The sequence below is a fragment of the Meleagris gallopavo genome, chromosome 6 (assembly GCF_905368555.1).
Source record: "Meleagris gallopavo chromosome 6, MGAL_WU_HG_1.1, whole genome shotgun sequence".
Classification (NCBI taxonomy): Eukaryota; Metazoa; Chordata; class Aves; order Galliformes; family Phasianidae; genus Meleagris; species Meleagris gallopavo.
This window is the reverse complement of record NC_139409.1, coordinates 46,861,759-46,882,188: the sequence shown is the minus strand read 5'-3', so window position 1 is coordinate 46,882,188 and position 20,430 is coordinate 46,861,759. Positions and strand designations below refer to the sequence as shown.

Sequence of the window (20,430 nt, the reverse complement as noted above, 5' to 3'; positions counted from 1 at the left end):
GGGCCAGGGATGGAGGGGGTAATACAAGGAAGATTTCGCTTAGCTTTGAAGAAGAGCTTTTCCTAAGCAAGTGTTTCACATTTGGGAGGAGAGCTGGGGGGAGGATGAAATTGAAAAATAATCCCTTTTTCTTCACATTAATTTGGGTTTATTCAGATTGCTTAAAACAGAAGAGAGTTGTGGGTGAAAGTCTCACAAACACACACACAAATCATAGCATTTCCAGAAAGAATGCTACATTTTTTTCTGTATCTTCATTTAATAGACAGTCCTTTCGCACCTCTTTCACTGTCGTGGCCCAGGGCAGTGGGTTGGAACTAGATCATCTAAGCTGTACTATGATTCACGAAAGGAGTAGGCCATGAGGGATGGTCCCAGATGAATTACTCTTCATTCTTATTTTGCTTCTTCTATTTCATTTTTGCCTAAGGAAGAAACCTTGTTATGCCTGTGCCAAGCTCTGTGACCTACTCTGCCTCTCCTAGGCTACTTTTCTTTCTAATGTCACCTGGAAAGCACCTGGCACTTGGAAGGTGATAGCTGTCCTCAGTCATTGAAAACCTCTGCAAAACTTTCCTTCCTTCAAAAGCACAGTAGACTTTTGAGTAGATTTGGATTGTTTTCTACTTTGCAAACAACAACAACAACAACAAAAAAACAAACCTAATTAGTGTAGGGGAAGACAGTTTGCACTTGCAGATTACAATCTGGACAACCTTACTGCATGATTTAGAGGCCTTGGGAGAAATGGAAGTCCCCAAATGGAGAATAACCTTTTAATCTAATCTCCTCAAAATATAATCTTTTGCAAATCCTAACCAAGATTTGGCTGAGTTATGCTAACACTTGCAAAAAATTCAAGCTTATCTTCTTCTGCAATCTGAATATTCATGAGAGAAAAAGCATTTTCTCCTAATGAAAACATAAAATTATTTTGAAAATAAAGTTCCTGTAGAGACTTTGAACTACAAAGGAAGTGGAGTTGCCAGTCAGACTCTGTAATATTATTTTAAAAATACCAGCTTGCTGTCAGTTAAAATAACTTTTAAAAAAATTAATATTTGATTGATTCTGAAATTTAAGAGTTCAGAAATATTAGGCATACTCAGTACCATGAGTGCTTGTCACCAACAGGAAAAAGAAAAATAGAGAGTCCATAGCAATGGCTGTCCTAATATCAGTTCAACTTGGAGATAGAATTGCAGAGAACTCGTGCAGACTCACTTGGCAACTCTTGCCTTTTTCAGTCCTCTGTTTCTATCATCCCTTGCTATTTTTAGACCCATCTGTAAAAATATGTTTTTGCCAAAGAGCAAGGGCAAGATAACTTGAAGAAAGTATGTGAGCAAATAAAGAAATCACAAAGCTTACAGGACAGTCGTATGTGCAGCTTTGTCAAGCTGCTTCCCATTCATTCCCTTAGCTTTGTTTCGGTGCTGTCTATTTAAATGTTAAATCTGCTCAGGCAAGAACATTGTCTTTTGGCTTTTTAGTACATGCTTAAATCTCACATCACATACTTCACATCTATATAAGTACATAAATTATTCTTATAGCAGAAGATCTGCACTCCCTCACCCCGAGGAAAGCTGGAAAATTTTGCTGTGTCATTTAGCAGCAGTGCTTTGTACTTGCACCTCTAGCACATGTATGCAGTATCAAGCTCTCAGCCCATGGTCTGCCCTTTCTGGGACATATTACCTCAGGTATGGTACCATGCTGTTGGGCCAGAGAGGCCTGCATGCAAGCCATAGATGATGTTTCATCTCTAATCTGCTTAAAATGGGGAAGGAGATTTGTCAGCAGCTTTCTGTGCATCCATAGTGGTCTTACCATCACTGAAATGTCTGGGATAATAAATGGAGAATATTCTGAAGTATAGATAGCTGGCTATAGAGAACAGCTACTATTCTGGGTAGGACAGCATTTGGTTATTTGTCCTGGGCATTTTATATGCTGTTGAGTAGCCCTCATTGTCTCCAGTGGAAAATCCTTTATTTAATGTTGGGAATATCTTGACTATTACATATGGTAGTGTCTTGGATATTGAAAAAGTCTCAAGTAGCATGGTCTAGTGATGAGTATGTGTATGGGAACTGTTGAGTCCTAGCCTGTACCACTGATTGATCACCTGAGCAAGCACTGAGTCAGCCATGGGAGCACAGGTGAAGGCGATTCAGCTGTGTGACCCAAGGGGTGGAGCCTGGCTGCACTTCTCCTAGACCCCATTTAAGGGCTGACTGCCACTGGGGAAGGGTCTCTTGCTGGAGATCCCTCCTCTGTGGAGTCTTTCTAGTGAACCTACATTTTTGGATACAGGTGAGTGTTCATTTCCTGTTTCTTTCTTTTCCCATTTTCACCACGATAATTTTTCCAGCTGTAACCCCAACTGCAGCACTTAGATATTCAAAAAGTCTCAAGTAGCATGGGCTAGTGATGAGTATGTGACTTTTGTGTGTTTTTCAGTGAGTCTTCTTAGCTAGTGTGGTCCATTCTTACAGTTTGAATTTCCTCTAATTGGTCTTTTGCTCTAACTGATAGATGATTTATCTTGAACTGCTAATGGCAGCAAACTTCTATTAAGCTGTGCAGAGGTTTCATGGTCTGGTTGTACACAACTGTCCTTGAAGAACAGATAAAACTTGACTTGCATTTCTCTGATATGCAATCTGAATCCACAGTGCTCTGCTGTTATACAGAGTAAAGCCTAGGAGGTCTTTTCTGGGTGTAGTGACTAAGTCACACAGTTTCATCTACTATATATGCTACTAGCATTACTGTGTAGATGATTAAAAGCACAACAGATACTGTATAAAATACATGAAAAGGAAGAATAGCATGGTAACTGTGTGATTTAGAAGGCTGGGATTTCTCTTGAATTTTGTAGAGTAACTTTTTTTCCTCCTCTTTCTTCACTACCAGCTACATACAGTTCTTTTGTATGGCATCTTGAGCAACTACCAATTCACAGAGGTGGCGTAGTCAATTGGAAAGGTCCTGGAGGGGAAGTGAAAGCCTTCCTCATCCCACAAGGAGCAGGCCATGGAAAGCAGCAGCTCTGTGTGTCTAATCAGACCTAACACGTGTAGCACCAGTGACATGCTAATAAAACTGTCAGGCCTTGGGATTAGTAATTTACACCCATGTTTTTAGATTCTCTGTAAGAAGAAAGAAACTCTCCTTGTGGATGAAAAATGATGTGTGAATCCGTAAGGCTGGGCTGAAAAGAAGCAGATGCTGACATTTCTAGACTTAATATTTTTGCCTTAAAAACACATCTGTCATCAGCCTCCACTTATAAGAGCAGAGGAGCACTTATCTAAATAAACATGGCAGCTGTTTTATATGATGGGTCTGTTTTTTAAATAGGTAAAATCATTGTATCATTTTGAAAGGTACAGCTTCCATTAGTGTTAACTTAAAATATTAAGTTGGAGAGTGTAGCTGCTCTCTGTTCTAAAATAATTTCCACTGACACTTTCTCACACTATCAAAAAACTTTCCTGAAAGGCCAGAATGAGTAGGTTGAAAGTTAGTAACTGAAAGTGTATGAAGCTGAGAATGCTGCAAATGCTGAAAATTTGCTGGGGAGAAGGCTGTAGATTCAGGAATGTGTTTAAAAAAAAAAAATGAAGAGCAGGGAAAAAAGGCAAGAATGTTTGAAGAAGTGAATTGTCAAAGTTCTCTGCTTACTCTGTGGAGTAAGGGTTACAATAGAAATAATTCACTGTTTTTGAACTGTCTTAGTTTGCTAATTAGCTCCTTTACTGTAGTTCAACAAGTCCTGTGCATAAAAATGTATAATTCTGTTTCCTATTAAAATCTATTATGAGCTACTTTAAATGATTTTTAAGACCATTTTATATAATCAGACAAGTACCAAGAAGACTTACCAGTAACAAGGACAGACATACACTTGCAACCCAAACCAAATTTTATTTACTTTATTAACTCTGTTAGCAATTACTAATGGCTTTTAATAAGGAGGCAGTATATGAAATACAAGAATATGATGTAATTCCCATTTGCAATTGTGTGGGCTATGACCCCCATCCTTAGACTTAGTAAGACCTTCCCCTGTGAGAAGTGCCATGGTTATTGTGCTGTGCTCTAAGCTTCACATGGCCTTGTGATGTAGTTAGACTGAATAGTCTCATATCTGTGAAGATCATGTGAACCTGGCTCAGAGGTAAGTGCCAAATGGCTTGGCTTGTCACTCTTGTGTTGATCCAGAGCAAGAACAGCAGCTGATCTTCAGGCAGGTACAAGAACTGGCCTGGCCAAACTACAACCTGCTTTAGAGTGCTTGGTGCCTAGGTGGTTAGATGTTTATTTGTGTGGGTTCTACATAATTACTCAACTGTCCCCAATAAATATGTTCTTTATAAATCTGGACATCAGCCTTTTACAGATGCACTGCTGCCAATGAGAAGTCAGCTATTAGCATCAGGACCCCGTTCATAAATTAACAATGGTATCTGGGTAAGAACTTTGTTGGGGAAAAAAACTGGAGGATAGAGGAGGCAGGGGTTTATGACGTAGTCCATGCATATGTGTAAAGAAGAAAGAGGACTTCTTAGGGTTGCATCCACCCTCTCCCTGTGCGTGTGCAGATGGCTTGTAAACTAGGAAGAAGGGAAGAACTGTGATTCCCTTCCAGTCTTGCTAATTAGGACTGGAAAGTGTCAGGATTTGGTACCGATGCTTCTGTAAATCATTTTCTCTGAATAAGGGAGAAAGTGGTAGAAGAACTGTGGCTTGTAAATGATTCCTAATTGAAGTGCTTCCCAAGGCTTTTCCTGGAGACCTGCAGATTCCTCAACAGCCTTTCTAAGGCTTGTATTTAATAACAAAATACGTGACTTTTCTCTTAATCCCCAGCCAGAGTGTACCATACACTGGTGTAAAGCCAAGCCATGTCTCTGGGGAAAGGCATCTCTAGTTTAGTACAAAATAGTGGAATTGTGCACAGTGATAATAGAAATGCTTCCATAGATGAGTCTCACTGACCTATGGCAGTCTAATTCCACACCACCTCAGACGGACTACAGCTGTTCCTGTTTCATGGTTTCATAACCCATTGGCTTCATAAAGGTGGCACAATTTTCTTACAATCGTATTTCCAAGAAATCCTCTGACTGGGTTGTGGTTTAACAGTGTCTCCTGCTGAAGTCTTTGTAACACTTAAAGTGTATCTTTAACTCTTTGCGAAGTGCTTGAGACAAACAGAATTTCCTATTAATAAAAACCTTGGCAGCAGAGGGGTAGTCTGACAAAATGACATCTGATGTGGAAGTGTATATGAAGCAAAGGGGCGTCATTGAATTCATGCATGCAGAGAAAATTGTGCCTACTGACATTCATGACTGCTTGCTGAATGTTTATGGAGACTAAACAGTAGATGTGAACACAGTGAGGTGGTGAGTGGTGTGTTTCAACGTGATGTGAAAGGCAAGCCATGTCACACCATGAAATGAAGTGCTTCTTGATCGGCTCGTTCTCGTGAATCAGTGGATTACAACTAGGGAACTGAGTACAGAACTGAATATTGGCTTCAGTGCATTGGAAATGATGGCTCCAGCATTAGAATATTGCAAAGTTTGCTCCAGGAGGAATGTTCGCACAGGACCAGAAGAAATACTGTATGGAAGTTTGTCAAGATCTATTGAGTAAATACAAGGCTGAAGGTAAGCTTCCTGTTAAGATGTGTCAAAACAACAGTCCATGGAGTGATGACATGTGACTTTCTCACTGAAGAAAAAGTTCAAAACTCAGCGGGTAAATTAATGTTCAGCCTTCTGGGATAGGGCAGGAGTGCTCCTTCTGGATTTCCTGGAACCCAGATAAATCATCATATGACTCCTACATCACAACACCAACTAAGCTGAAGGCTCAAACTGCCAGAGTCAGGCCCTACACCACTTTAAAAACTGTGGAGCACATTGCCAGTTTTGACTGGACTGTCCTACCACATTCACTGCATAGTTTGGATTTGATGCCTTCTAACTTCCCTCTGTTTGGGTCAATGAAGGATGGACTGTATGGGTGACTTTTTCCTATAATAGTGATGCTATCTCAACAGCTGTGAAACGTGCCACCCTTGTTTCAGATTTTGACAAGCATGGCACGCAGGCTCTTGTTCACTGCTGGCAAAAATGTGTAGCTAATGATGATGATGACTATGTTGAAAAATAGTGCAAACTCTCAACTACAAACACTATCAAATGGTGCTGTTGTGCTTTTTGTATCTGTTGCAGTTTTCATGGAGGTAAGAGGCATTACTTTTGTAGGAGTGACCTACATACAGCAGGATCGTTATCACAGATGTCCTATAGATATCGGTGTGTTTTATCAATCCCTCTGGCTATGGCATCCATAAATTGTAGAAACTGCCAGTGAAGGATCAAGTCAGCCTCTCCAGTATTTCATTGTCCTGGATCACTGAAGTAGATTTGTTCTTTGTGAACGGTGACTTGGTGTGAATTATTCTGGCAGTTTTTGACTTAGTAACAACACTTCCAAAGTTAGGTGTGCAGGCACCATCTTCGAAGTTGTGCACTCTTTTTCTCTTCCAAGAATAACTTTAGTTGGTTTTATTCATGACCTTATTTAGACATTCACACTTCCAAAAATGAAGCTTTAAATCATGCAACCAAAGGAACTTCAATTGTCTACAAGAAATTATCCACACTGCTAAAAATAAAGCCTGCATTTTTTGGGCAAAATGTCAGATGTCAAAACTTGGGCATTTTGCAATTTAATTCACTCTAGTCTTGCAATTTAGTTCTGTAGGTAACTGAAGGAAAATTATTTAAAACTAATGCTGTAAGGCAAAGCTGTGTGGATATGTCTGTAGAGTTTCTTGTAGTGACCAAGTATTTAAAAGAATGATGATGAAGTGAGAGTCAGAGTTGTCACCTTTCTCAGGACCACAATGATACTAATATTCTGTGTGTACAAGAAACACGCCTGGGACGCTGCAGGGATTTAATAACTGCATATCTCTGCAAACAGATTGCGCTGAAGGAAAAACTGTTCTCAGAGTTGGGGCCAGTGCTGTGCTGAAATGTGGGAACTAGAATTGGGGGTGAAGGCAGCAGTGATAGCTGCCAAAGTGTGGGGTTTATAGAGGTACCTTTTTCTTTAGGACGTAGCAAGGAAAGCTTGTAGGGCAGTATCACAAATCTTACTCTGCGTGCACACGGACAAATGAAAACTTTTGTGCAAATTCATCTTAGGAAAAGCAAGTGCTATTTATCTAAATGCATTGTGTCAGTGGATATCATTTTGCAAGCATCAGGATTGGACTCTGAAACATGTAAATATAGTGATGGTGTATGTACACAACTGTACACCCACTGAACTGTGCTTCATTTGTTCTTGGTGCCAGTGAAAGCAAAGCAGCTTCCAGCTGATTAAGGGGAAAAGTCATGGCTGCTAGAAGCCAGGACCTGATTTAGAAAGCTACTGCTCTGCTTCAAATAACTGAAGTTAGGAAAGTCTTGAATTTAACCCTAACTTTCTTGTTATCAGGAATGGGAGGTGAATAAGCTGATGATTCTTAGTTAGTGGTTTTTAATAGTTTATCTGTCCACAGACAGTTTCCAGAGTAACATGTTTTACTGCAGCTTTTTCACAAAAACAGTAATTTTCAGAAGAGAAATAAATAATCTTATGGCTCACAGCAAAGGTTCTGTATTCACTGTAGACCTCTGGTGTAACAGCTGAATTAATCATGAATAGCTGAACACTCTCTTACAGTAGCGTGCCAGAATCATTTCCTTGCCAGTGTCTTTGCTTCCTTTCTACTGTCCCCCATAAAGCTGCTACTCTCTGCCTCTTCCTGCAGTGTGGGGCTGCCCCTTGCCCAGTTCTACCAAAGTGGTTGTCTTGCCTCGTTTTTTTCAGAGTTGTCCTGTTCAACTTCAGGTCTTGTGCTCTAAGTATTGTTCTCTGAAGCAGACTGACAACCAGTGGGAAAGCTCCCACTGTTTTTTATGGTCTTTGATACAGTCCTTGCCTGCGTACCACCTTGAAATCAACCTCTTGCACTGTGTGCTCATCTTACTTCCTGCACTATAAAAAGGCATGCTGCTCTAGGGTGTGCTGCGTGGAGTGACATCCCTAGCTCCACTACCTCTAGCAGCTTTTGGAAAGATGACTTTATACTATTTGAGTGTGTCCTGGGCAGCAGCTGGAGGGAATCTAGGGGACAAAGCACTGCCTATGGAATTATGGTTGACAGAAAAGACCAAGACTTGTTGGGAGGTTGTGTGAAGCAGTACCCTTAGTTATGGCATGTATTTTAAGTCACTTTCTTAATGAACAGCAAGTTTCAATTTCACAGGTCTGAAGACTTTTGATTTTACTATTCAGCATGAGATATATAAGGTGCAATGACAGCTATTAGTTCAGTGAGATCTGCATCAAAGGAGGAGTTTGATTAGTATGAGAAATGACAGCATGTAATGGAGGTGGTATGAAAGGATTTGGACTAGATAAAAGCTTAATTTCAGATGCTGGCCAAGCTTGCTGGAAACAAATACTGAGCTGGTATGTTGCATTAGCATTATGGGAAGAGCTGAGAAAAGGATGATAGCTTTTTAGATGCTCTCTCATTGGAGAAAAAAGTTCTGAGAAGTAAGTTTTAAACGATGTTCAGGATAACTAAACAGCCCACAAGAGTACTTGAGATGTGCTGTGAATCCAGTTATCTTTGAGCTGTAGAGAGATAGTGAGTTGATTGTTTTAGCTCATTATCAACTAGCAGAAGAAGGAATAGACATTTCTATTACAGAGTTGAAAGCTCTGGCTTCTGCATGTAACTTTAGAGACATTAAAGAGTACCTAATGAAATACAGAGTCATTTGTGGGACACGAATGTGTGGGCTTGCAGGAGAGATTTGTGGAGAGAAACAGATCTACCCCTGGAAATAGACTGAACTGCTGAGGAGAATGATCAATAAAAAATGGATCCCAAAGCAGAACAAGTATATGGGCTCCAGCTGGAAGAATCCATCACTCAATTGCAGGCCAGTCTGGAACACAGGTATCATGAATCTCTGCAGGTACTATGGAAAAAAGAGCAAAGTCGGGAGAAAAATTGCCACACCTCATGGCAGTGGTGCAGTAGGTATCGGGTACAGACCTGCCTCATATCTCATTGCCACTGCTAACCTAAAAATAGAGATGATGTCCTAGGAGTTGAAGTAATTAAGGTCTGACTCCACAGATGGGCTGCCTCTATAGCCCTTGCTCCTCTATCTGCCCCAATGGCAATAATCTGAGCTCTCCTCCAAGACTTGAGCATCAAGCAAAAGGTGTTGGGTCTGGGAGACACTGCAGACAGCCAGCTGCTGCCTAACACTGCTTTCTTGTGTCCCTTCTGGAAAGCAGCTAGGTTTCTGTAGTCTCTGCAGCCATCTGTTTCTAACAGAACATGTAGCAACTTGATGTCCTTGAGATTTTAATATCTCTGAGATTTTTGTTATTTTATCTCTGCACCATTTTCAGTGGAGTCCCTTGGTCATTTGTGGTTGGAGCTGACTGGGGATTCGCAAGCTACAGGTGTGCTTGGTTTGTGCCTGCATAAGCCTTCTTTCTTTAGGAAATCAGCCTGAAAGGAGAACACGCTATAATTAAACCTTTCATGGCTTCCAAGTGAAGAGGGGCTATTTATGATGTTACTTTAAACAGAGCCAAAAGCCCTCAAATTGTAAACCCTGGAGGGGAGAGGGCTGCTGGCTGCTCAGCTGCTAGACTGTGCATTTATGCTGTTGGGTCAGCGAGTAATTTGATTTCAGCTGGACTGTGAAGCCAGATGCAATATAATCTGAGCAACAGTTCTACACAGTGCTATTAGACCAGAGAAATATGACCACGTGCTGGTTGTGCTGAGCCCCCAGCTGAGAGCAGGGCTCTGCCTGACCTTCCCTAAGGAACCCTTCAGTGGTTCCAGGAACTGTGAAATTTTAGCAGCACTGTCTCTGGCTGTATACTGCAAGACAGCTACTGTGCAAATCTTAATTTCATTCTCCAGAATGTTCTTTTTTACCCATGGCAGTAGATACCTTGGTCTTCCACCTCCTCATGCAGGAGAGCCAAACTGTGTTTTGGAACCTGAACACTTGATTTCAAAGTGGAGAACCATACCACAGAACTGCATATTTCACCCTGTGAGAGGATGCTATGATATTCCAAATATGCAGTTGCAAACAAACGCAGCATACCACTTCCCTCTAAAAAAGAGATCTTTTTTTTTCCATCTAAGCAACCCCAGAAAATGTGGCTGTCAAATAGATGGCAAGACTGGGTTGACTTAGAGCTTGTATGAGTCTCTTTGTACACATGATATTTAGTTGATTGAAAGCACGACTATTTCAGAGGCTTCATCCTGCCCTGAACTACTAAATAATGAATAATTTAGATAATTCATGAGCAGCTGGATACAACCACATACTGATTAATTTCCAGAAGAGGAAGGGCCTTTGAATTGAGGTTTTAGGTCAAGATGTTGCAACTATGTGACGCTTTGCAACCACGCTTGCAATTCTCTAGATGCTTGGGTATGTGAATTTGTATTAGTTGAACTAATTGAACTGTATAATTAATGCAGATTCTTGATTATACAAGAAGTGCATCTAATTACTTGTACCATAAAGGGAGAGATGGTGCAGATCGATGGAATTCTCTAGGCTTCTCTTGACTAAGACAAGGAATGTCTTTGATCAGGTTCAAGGAAAACAGAGAAATAGTAGTTTAAGAATTGTACGCTTACTTTGTCAAGAAGTTACTCCAGCAGTTTATTCACTGGAATCTTTCAGTTTGCCACTTCTAATCTATATGGTACTTAGCTAATGTTTAAGAAATGAGGAAGAGTTCTTCAGAGCCTTGCTGCACGTGCCAGTTCTTAGGACACCACTTTAAGCTGTCACTGGAACTTTCTTCTAAAGCCTATCTATAGCAGCAATACCACAGAAAGCAGGCCTTTAACATCTGGATCCAGAGTATAAAAATGAAGTGCACACAAGGCACTTTAATTACCTTTTGTGCTGAACTAAAGTTCAAGATCTCCTTATTCTGAATTTTATCCAACATTTTCTAAAGAGACATTTTTAAAATCCTTGTCTAGACAACATATCAAGCTGCAAGGATGTGGGAAGCTCTGGCTTGTCTGCCTGCCTGTTTGTTGTGCTGATTGATATGCTGTTTGCTTTTATGCTGAGAACTGTTTTGCTGCTTTGTTCGCTTCCCTCTCCAGCGATCTGGGAGTTGTCACTGTGCATTGTGTGGCTTTTGCAGGGACCCTCAAATACTGTGTAAAGATGAAGGTATTCCCAGAGGCTGTCTGTCCCCAGTTATGATATCCTTTCACTTCTGTGTGTAAAGGCTACCTCCAAGACAAATCAAGGACTGTAGACTTGACTGTAAACCCAAGGCATGAGTTTACAAGTGTATGATTCAAGGGGCCTTTTGAAGATGTTTGCATAATATATGTTGCTGACTAGTTTTATTTATTTAATGCATGTTTGGAAGGTAGGAGGAGGTCTTTACTATCACACAGTAATTAATTCATGAGGTGTAGCTCCTGGTGACCAAGAATTGTATACAAGCCACTGTATTATTCAATTCATATAGGAGGTGTCATACCCCTTAACAATTATAATGAAATAGGAGACTGGTATGTCTTCAATTTTGTTTTTCTTCCCTAGAATGGTAGTACTCATCACTATCTGAATCTCAAATGTTACACTCATTCCTTTATCAGCAGATTTCTATTCTTTGCTTTAGTGTCATGATTGTCACAGAAATGATATTCTTTATTATTGTGGCTATAGTCACAAAGAAAATGCTAAAATAGTTGAAAGCAAACAGTCATCCAGGTATGTATTTATTTGGCTTCTCTTCCCAGTAGTGTGAGCAGACTTGCTCAGTGGTTGGTGGTCCTGCTGAACTTTCAAACATATTTTTCATGCTGGTGGTCATTATTCAAAACTGCAGACAATCTTGAATATCTGTCTTAGTTCTTATGGCAACCCTTGTTAAGGCATCACACTTTGCTCTAAATATCTGAAATATGTGTCCTGAAGTTGAGAGAAATGTCATCTTGCTATTTATTTATAAATTCCTTATTTTATTTGATAAGGATAGACTCATTTGGCAAGTGAAACCATTCACGCTGCTAAAAGGAGAGTGAAGAATGCCTTACAATCCAGTTTGGGCTGAATCTAGTCCCAGCACGTAGACATGGTCTTCTGCAAAACTGATGGAAATTTTACTTCTGTGGGAGAATTTGTAGAGCCTTTCAAGCACAAGGTCAACACAGGGCAAAACTAGGGAGGAATCATTTTTAGATGGTTTACAGCTTCACTATTACACAGAGATAAAGCCTGAAAGTGAAATGGAAAACTATACGCTCACAAGAAACATGGCTCTTGATAATAAGGTTAACATTTAATATTGTTTTTATTTGATAACTCACAATTTTATAGTTTATATTATTATGTTATCAGTAACAAACAAATTGATAGTTCTCACATCCTCTGAAATGAGAGAGGCTCTGTCTTTCTGATATTTCATGAGTGCTTTCAGAATCTGATTATGACAAGGGGAGCTCTACTAACAGAACAGAATAATCCAGTTTGGAAGGGACTCAAGGTTAGTTGAGGCCAACTCCTGGCTCCGTGCAGGACTACTTAAAAATTAAACTGGATGTCTGAAGGCGTTGTTCAATGTGATGATCACTTATCTTGCTCTCATTATACAAGAAGACCAAGACTTTTGGAGATCAATGGCAGTAGCTCTTCACCCTGCAAGAGTTTTTGGGCAGACAGTTTTTTTTCTACAGACGTTTTCCTCCATCAGTTCTAGCACACAGGCTACATACACACCATACTTGTGTGTATAGCCTGTCCCAAAACTACACCCTCTCTGTCATCACATGTCCCCACCAAAGTCTGACACAGCCTGGCTGTGTACATCTTGTCTCTGCTGAGTTTCTTGTGTCTCTGAACAGCAAAGCATCATAGTCAGAGTCAGAAGCAAGTGGAAAGACAGCTGAATGGCTCCATGATTCTTTTTAGGAAAGACTAAGGCAGTTCTCTTTCTCAGAGGGGAATTTTATGGGAGAGTTAGTGCTGGTCCATCTTTGCCTCATTCCCATGTCTGTGAGAAAGCTGCTGAGACATGATAGCCCATATTGTCCTCCAAGCCAATTCCAGGGGTCCTCTTGCTTTATTTTGCAGGTACGAGATGGCAGCAGGGATTATAGAGTTATTGCTTGCTTCCACCGTGGCAGGTGACCCTCTGTACTCTAGACCTCAGATTTCTTATGAAATCCATTACCTCCAGAAGACTGTGGACTGCAGCAGCATCCTGACTAAGGCTTTGTGTAACTATCACTCAAGAATTTATTTGCCTAGCTCTTGAATAGTATTTCTCATAGGAAGCAGATGTCGCTTGTACTTTATTGGTCTGCACTGGCTTCCAATTCCAGTTTGATTTTACTGGCAAGTGTTGCTTCAGACCTGGAATATTCTGGCTGCCTGGGAGATGCTACACTCAACAGGGAAATGTGAGCTAAAAGCTGTGCCTGTAGCTGGGAGGTGGAGGAGGCAAGGTGTTAACTATGCAATTCTTATCCTGGTTTATGCTTTCTGGAGCCAATCTTTTTGCTCTGAGGATTTTTTTTTTCTTTGCATTTTTAATGAACTTTTATTATACTGTGTTTTCTGTACCATTCTATTTCATGCCATGTAAGCAACTGGCAATGTTGGGTAATCCTGCTTTGTGAACTAGCACTCTGAATTTTTTAATTTGTGAATATTGGTTACTAAACCTAAATACTTTTAAGGAAAATTTAAGAAAAAGAAGCTGATGGAAATATTGTGTAAATGTTGACATTTCTTTATAGTGTTCAAAGAGTTCTTAGGGCAAGTAGGGTTATTCTTACTTACTTGGTTCTTTCTGAATGTATACCCTGTGATGGTTTTTAAACTTAGAAGAGCATACCTGAGGCAGCAATGAGCTAGAAAGTTGTTTTACTGTTAAAATTCTAGCAGCATTACAATTGGAATTGAGTGTAACAGTGGAGTAAGAAGAGGAATGAAACTGGACTTAGACAAAAGTTCTGTGCAGAGGAGGCACTGGTTCAGTTATCACTGCTGGCATAAAAGGGAGCTGTAAACAAAAGACAGAAATGAAGAAATAGTTCATATTTTTTACTCACTGTTTGTCCTGGGCATTTCATATATATATATGAATATATATATATATTTTTTTTTAAAGTCTATGCTACAGACTGCAAGGCAATGCCTCAGTATTTTGTAAGGCTGAGCTTTGATTCCATCTGTCAGAGAAGCAAGACTCTAGAACGTTTCTGTAGAGGCGTGAGATATGTGACTATTAAATACAGAAGCAGACTTGCAAGAGAAGATCTGCGATCACCTTGTTCTGGAGCACTGCTTTATCATCCCTGGTTGTATTCCTGATTGTGGCACCAGGCTGACTGCGGCCTATTTGCCCTCCTTCATTCACTGAGTTATCACCAGAGTCTGAACTTTGTCTTTTCTTAGCCTTTTTCCCTGAGCAGAATGACCTTGATATTTATTCTCTCATCCTGCACCTGTGTCTCTTCTCACAGAGATATTCCCAGAGCATCATAACTTCAGTGAAGAATTCATTTCATTTTGTCAAGTTTCTGGTCTGACCCTTAATTTAGAGCAGTCGTTTCAGTCTACAATAACCTCTGTGTTTCTGCATGCAGCAGTGAATGAATTATGAGCAGCCCTTAGCCATGTGCATTCAGGATGCTTTGGTAGCCCCACGGGACAGGTAGACTCCAGTGCCTGAAAACTTATTATAGAATGGGGGTACAGTCAGCATGTTGTTTTCTGTGTAATAGTGCGTATGTGGATTTACCCGTATGTAAAAGCTTTTATGTGATTCACTGAGGCCATTAGGAATGGAATGGCATATCATTTTAGGCACAGAGCTCTTCAAAATGAACAGGTTTTTCCATCTTTCCCTAGGGAGCTTCAAGACGCGTCCAGCATGTGTGTGGGAGGAGATTGTTCATAAGCTTTCCATCTCAGCATCCAGGAACACAAAGGTTATTGTTAGGATAAGTGTGGCTCTGAGTGATAAATGAGGCAGGGTGGCTAGATGAAAAAGACTGCCTGCTCTTGCTGAGGCAAATGCAAGCTGATTTCTGAAGTGTAATAACCTGGACATCTCTTACGAGCATTTGAAGCACGTTTTGATAGAGAGTCCTGAGTTGAATGTGGTATTCTCCAAACATGGTGAAGTATTTACGGAACACAGCAGAATGATGACGAAGATCTCTTCTGACTAACTGCAGTTAATCGTATAGAAATATCCTGTGCTTTTCTCTTTGCTGTTCTTTCTGTCTCTCTTTTCCCTGATATTTACTGGCTCATGAAGATGTATCTAGTACAGGTTATTTCTTTAATTTTTGCCACATTCATTCTGAAAATTTCATGTGCTCTCTTGATTTTTTTTTTCAGTCCCCCAAAGAAAACAGGCCTTCTGGGTTTGCATGGTTGGATTGAGTGGCTAACAAAAAAATGTGCTTTCTTAAATTATTTTGGCTTATTTGGCTTCTGAGATCAGGGACATAGTGGAAGAACACCTGCTCTCTAGCTTCAGTACTTAATCCCCATTCCAGACAAGCCTATAAGGGTGTGGCACAAGAGGGGAGAAATAAAAATTGCTCAATAACTTTGTTGAGCATCCGGAAAGGTTCATGGATGGTGGTTTTATTCTTTTTTTTTTTTCCCCCACATCCAAACCAAGAAATAGTTGAAAAAATAGTGTCTATCTGTTACATTCATTTCTTGAGAGAATGAAAAAATCCAAGGTCACTGCAAGTGATGCAGGAAGTGCTAAAGGACAGTTGTACACATTCCACTTGCGTGTGATGCAAGAAGAAATTTCTTTTGGCAAAAAACTGCTTTGGCTAAAGCTTTTAACAGTCTGTGTGGGTGTGTCTACTTGATGTGTCATCTTGACATTTTGCTTTTTCCTAAATGAGCCTATTTTCCTTCAGGGTGGCAGGACCCAGTGCATCCAAGAAGTCTGCCCCATTCTCTCGTGTCCCCAGCACCTCAGTCACATTCCTGCAGGACAGTGTTGCCCCAAATGCTTAGGTGAGTGTTTATATTCCTAGCAATTTTGTAACTTATGTAATTTGTAATATGGTATGTTGGTAATACTGCTAATACTGGTAAATTCTGACAGGTGGAAGAAACAGAGTTGCTCTAATACACAGGCTTCAATATGTACTCAGGGTGTGCGTGTGCAGTTGTGATGGATGGCACTCAGCAAGCAGCTGCAGGAGAGCATTTGAGTGCATGCCAGTTGGCTTGCATAGAGAGACAGATATAGAGATGTTTCCCACCTTCATTACACGTTTTGTGAAGGAGGTTGAGGCGAAAGGAAACATTTCACTGGAATGCACCACAAAAGGAAAGGCCTCTCCCTCTCAGATTTTTGGTTAAGTGCGCATTTGCATTCTTGGCTTTGGGGAAATGCAGGTCAAAGAAAACTTCTGGGCTGAAATTGCGTTCTTAGAAGTTGTTGTCAGAGAGGCCAGAACCCAGGAATTTGCTTTATTGTTGCCTTCTTAAGGTGGAATCACAGTTTCAGCCAGGAATAGTTTCCCAACACATTTCAAAGGGGTAAGTCAGAAACCTCTGAGAAGGTTTAGTTCTTCTAAGCCGTGCCAAGAAGCGCAGCGATTTTTGAGAGCCCTTATTTGCTTGTGCCATTTCATCTGATTAGCAGGCTAACATTTCTCAGCATGTGACCCTCTATTTCATAAGCAAGGTTCACCATAAACAAGGATCTTACCACGTAAATTGGGTTTAATTTGGTCTGTGAGGTTATGAGTAAGCTTTTGCAAATTTTCAGGACTGCTAGTCACCAGTTCTTCAACAGAAACTCCTTAACATTTTGTCCAAATACTTACTACTGTCTCTGGTCTGTTTCTAGGGTTGCAATAAGAGTACGGAGAGCACTGGCCTTGAAGGCAGTGAGCTATAGAAAGTTCCAGTTTCTCAGAACAATTAACACTTTTGACTACTTGAAATAAGCCTGAATTTGCTTGCTTATTTACTAGTTGAGAAACGCTATAATTAAATACCTGCCCAGAACATTTAACCGCAGCACCAGAGAGAAATAGAGTAAGGAATGAAATAGAAGAACAGTTCAAATAGTGAGCTTCTGAGCTGCTTTTTTGGCCGAGGACACTTTTCCTTCTGCAAACTCCCCTTGTCCTCTCCACCTCATGTTTTTCCCAACAGAACCTTCCCCTCTTTGATCTGAGCGTTCAAAAGCCAGCTTTGATATTTGACTGTTTCATAGGGATTTTTGCACAGATTCTTCTTGTCTTTTTTCACTTAGAAATGTCTGAGTTTGCCAGTAACAATGATTTCCATTTTGTGCAGTCATCACATTAAGGTATGTCGGATACCTGTGAGTAGGTAATGTCTACTCACAGTGAAATGTTCAAAGTTCTGGAGCCAAAAGATGCATAGCAAAGGGCACAGCAGTAGGAAAAAAGTAATGTTTTTAGGGATACCAAGGTATGGCTTTTTAAGTATCATGTGCAAGACCTCCCTGCAATTGGATTTCTGATACTCAGCATAAATATGCTAGAAGAATGCAGTTGACTCCACTGAGACTCGAATTATTAGTTTAACTAGTGGTTATGAGCCAGCAAAGCTGACCAACCATTAAGCCAATATCTCCATCACCACATCTTTTTAAGGGATAAGTCCTTTGTCATTGTTTTTTTTACCAACTATTTGAACTGGGTTGGCCACCCAGAATTGTGTTGGGTGGTTTGCAAAGCATGGCAAGACAGCGTGAGAGAGAGCTTGACTTCTGCTCACTTGTTGATGTAAGTTATGAGATGGAAGTCCTGGCCCCACGTCGAGATTCAGATGTGTTGTTACAGATGGGGGTATGTCTTGGCTTTGCCTGTAAGTGGTGCATGGATGTGGAACAGCTCCTTTTAGGGCTACTGAGCATCCTCAACTGATTTCATATGTTTATGAACGTGAGAAATTAAGCCTTTGCTGAAGTATGCATATTTGGTAAAAGAGAAGTTGGTTGTGCATGCACAGATTAGTCCAAGGTACCTAACTTACAAGACAATACATTGAAATTGTCTAACTGAACAACAGCAATTATTTCTTAGCTTTTTAAAAAATAGTTATTTGCATATACATATTTGTGAAAGCTTAAGGCTAATCCAATGGATTCTGCTTACCCTTCAGTCCACTTATTTCTTGGAGGAAGCTTTTTCTTTTAAGCTGCTCTGCTTTTATCAGGACTTATTGGAAAAGAAAGGGATTACAAATTGGAACACAGGGACAAACTTCAGCTATCCCAGCTGCCAAGATTTGGCAGTTCAGGAGCTAGACTATTGGGCTAGCACTTAATGACTTATATTTACTTATAGTGCCCGCTTACAACCTTGGAACTGATGGCCTGTTTAAGATCAGACCTGAGAAATGATAAGCTGGGAGACTGGCAGCCACTTCTAAGAGAACTTATTAGTCAGCTGCCACCAAAAGTAAACAGGAAAAGATATTCTAAACCAGAAAGATAAGTATAGCGATTACAGAGTTTTTTGTAAAGACCCCATAGTTATCTATCATATTGATCACGTGTTCCAAGTTTGATCTTGAAGTGTTTGTAGATTTGCAGGACTTCAGGAAGCATTTGGTATTGATGTTATCTTCCTTGCATAGTGCTCTAAGCAGTGCCTCGCTTTCATGCAACTTTTTTTTGTGTACTGGAAAGTATTTTTTTGTTGTTTCATTCTTGTAAACTATGCAGATGCCTGTATTTCTTGCAACAATGTCTAAACATTGTACACTAGGCTATTTCAATAAGACTGGGCAGCATATATGATTTTTTTTGCATCAGTGTCACTGGATTGGTTTAGTTTGGCTGCTGTGAACCCCTGAGGCAGATATGCTAAAACCAGTTTAGGCTGCTTTATTTGATAAGTTATTACATTAAGTTAAAGGCTGTTTAAACTAGTTTAAATGTACAAACCCTAAGAGTTTGAGTGCTTACTTTTTATTCATGTAGTTGCACTGTGTACTTAATGATGAAGAAAGATTTTTCCAATATAAACATGTCATAAATCATATTAATATTCCCTCCCACAGTAAAATTGTATAGATGAGTGTGTGCTAGAAGAACAGAGAACTGTTAAAAGTACATATTTTCTCATACCAACATGGAAACACACAGCAAATGACATATTGCAGATGAATTTGGTCTAGTGACAATAAGCCCTACTATTTTTGTTGTCAGTGAGGCATCTCCTCAACCACATTCTGTTTCTGTTATTGTTTATTTATATTCAGGACAGAGGAAAGTGTTTGACCTCCCATTTGGAAGCTGTCTCTTTCATAGCAATGTGTATGATAATGGATCTTCATTTATTTATGACAACTGTACAATGTGTACATGCAAGGTAAGTCCACAGTGCTTTGGTATTGCGTGCTGGTTGTCTGACTTGGCAATAGTTTGTAAGGCTGTGGAACTGTAAGCCCTGATAGGGTTCTGCTTTGGCATCTTGTGTGGTCCTTGAGAGTCGGGTCTGAAGAGCTCTTGCAATTGTGCTAGGAAAGTTTGAAAAGCTACTGAGTGCCTCAGTTTAGACATGATGCCTATCATTGTGATGCGAAATAAAGTTACCCAGATTATATGACCTTCTTTGAGTTTGCATTACACTGCAAGACGAGTTAACTCACTACATGGTGAGCTAACAGATGGCTGCTAAAGGGAAGTGATTATTGTATATAGTTGATCTAGCATGACCATGATTACATGCGCTTTTGCACCTATCCAGGGACAAAGTCAAGTGTTGCCAGATCAGAGTCAAGATTTTGCAGGTAAACAGAGTGCTTCACAGACCATAAAAGATTCCATTAATCCAATAAATTATTTTTGTTTTCTCTGAGCTGACTTATCCAAAGCAATTGAGCTCTTAGCTTGCTTGGATGCGATGGCTGAGCAAGCAGAAATGTTTTGATAAGGATGCACAGGAGCAGAAACACCCAGGTGATGGTTTAATGATTTCCTGTTATCCTTTTACCCAGGATTCAACAGTGATATGTAAGAAGAGGTGCTTGCTTTCTGGAGAATGCAATAAAAACCAAGACCACTGCTGCAAGGAATGTGTTTCCTACATCGCTCCTGAAGAAATGAAAGTGTGCAAGTTTGGCAATAAGATATTCCAGGTACAGTTTCAGGTGTGGTTCAAAAATAGATGCTGAAACAACACAGGCTTACTGTAAGTTAGTGTCGTGATTTGCTTTTTAGCAGAATTCTCACCATCATTTTAGATGACAGAACAGCTCAAAGGCAAAGCACAACAAAATTTGCCAG

General features: G+C 40.2%; 1 protein-coding gene across 6 annotated transcripts in view; it reads left to right on the top strand.

The window, feature by feature from the left end:
• BMPER (BMP binding endothelial regulator) overlaps positions 1–20,430 on the top strand; it is a 145,362-nt gene that overhangs the window by 58,520 nt on the left and 66,412 nt on the right. For all 6 annotated transcript variants that reach the window (XR_014884015.1, XM_031554058.2, XM_085226613.1 and 3 more), the window contains 3 exons: positions 16,067–16,166; positions 19,404–19,513; positions 20,142–20,282. Coding sequence is in view for 5 of the 6 variants with exons in the window: in XM_031554058.2 (XP_031409918.2) it covers positions 16,067–16,166; positions 19,404–19,513; positions 20,142–20,282 (351 nt within the window). In the remaining variant the exon portion in view is untranslated. The remainder of the gene's footprint in view (positions 1–16,066; positions 16,167–19,403; positions 19,514–20,141; positions 20,283–20,430) is intronic.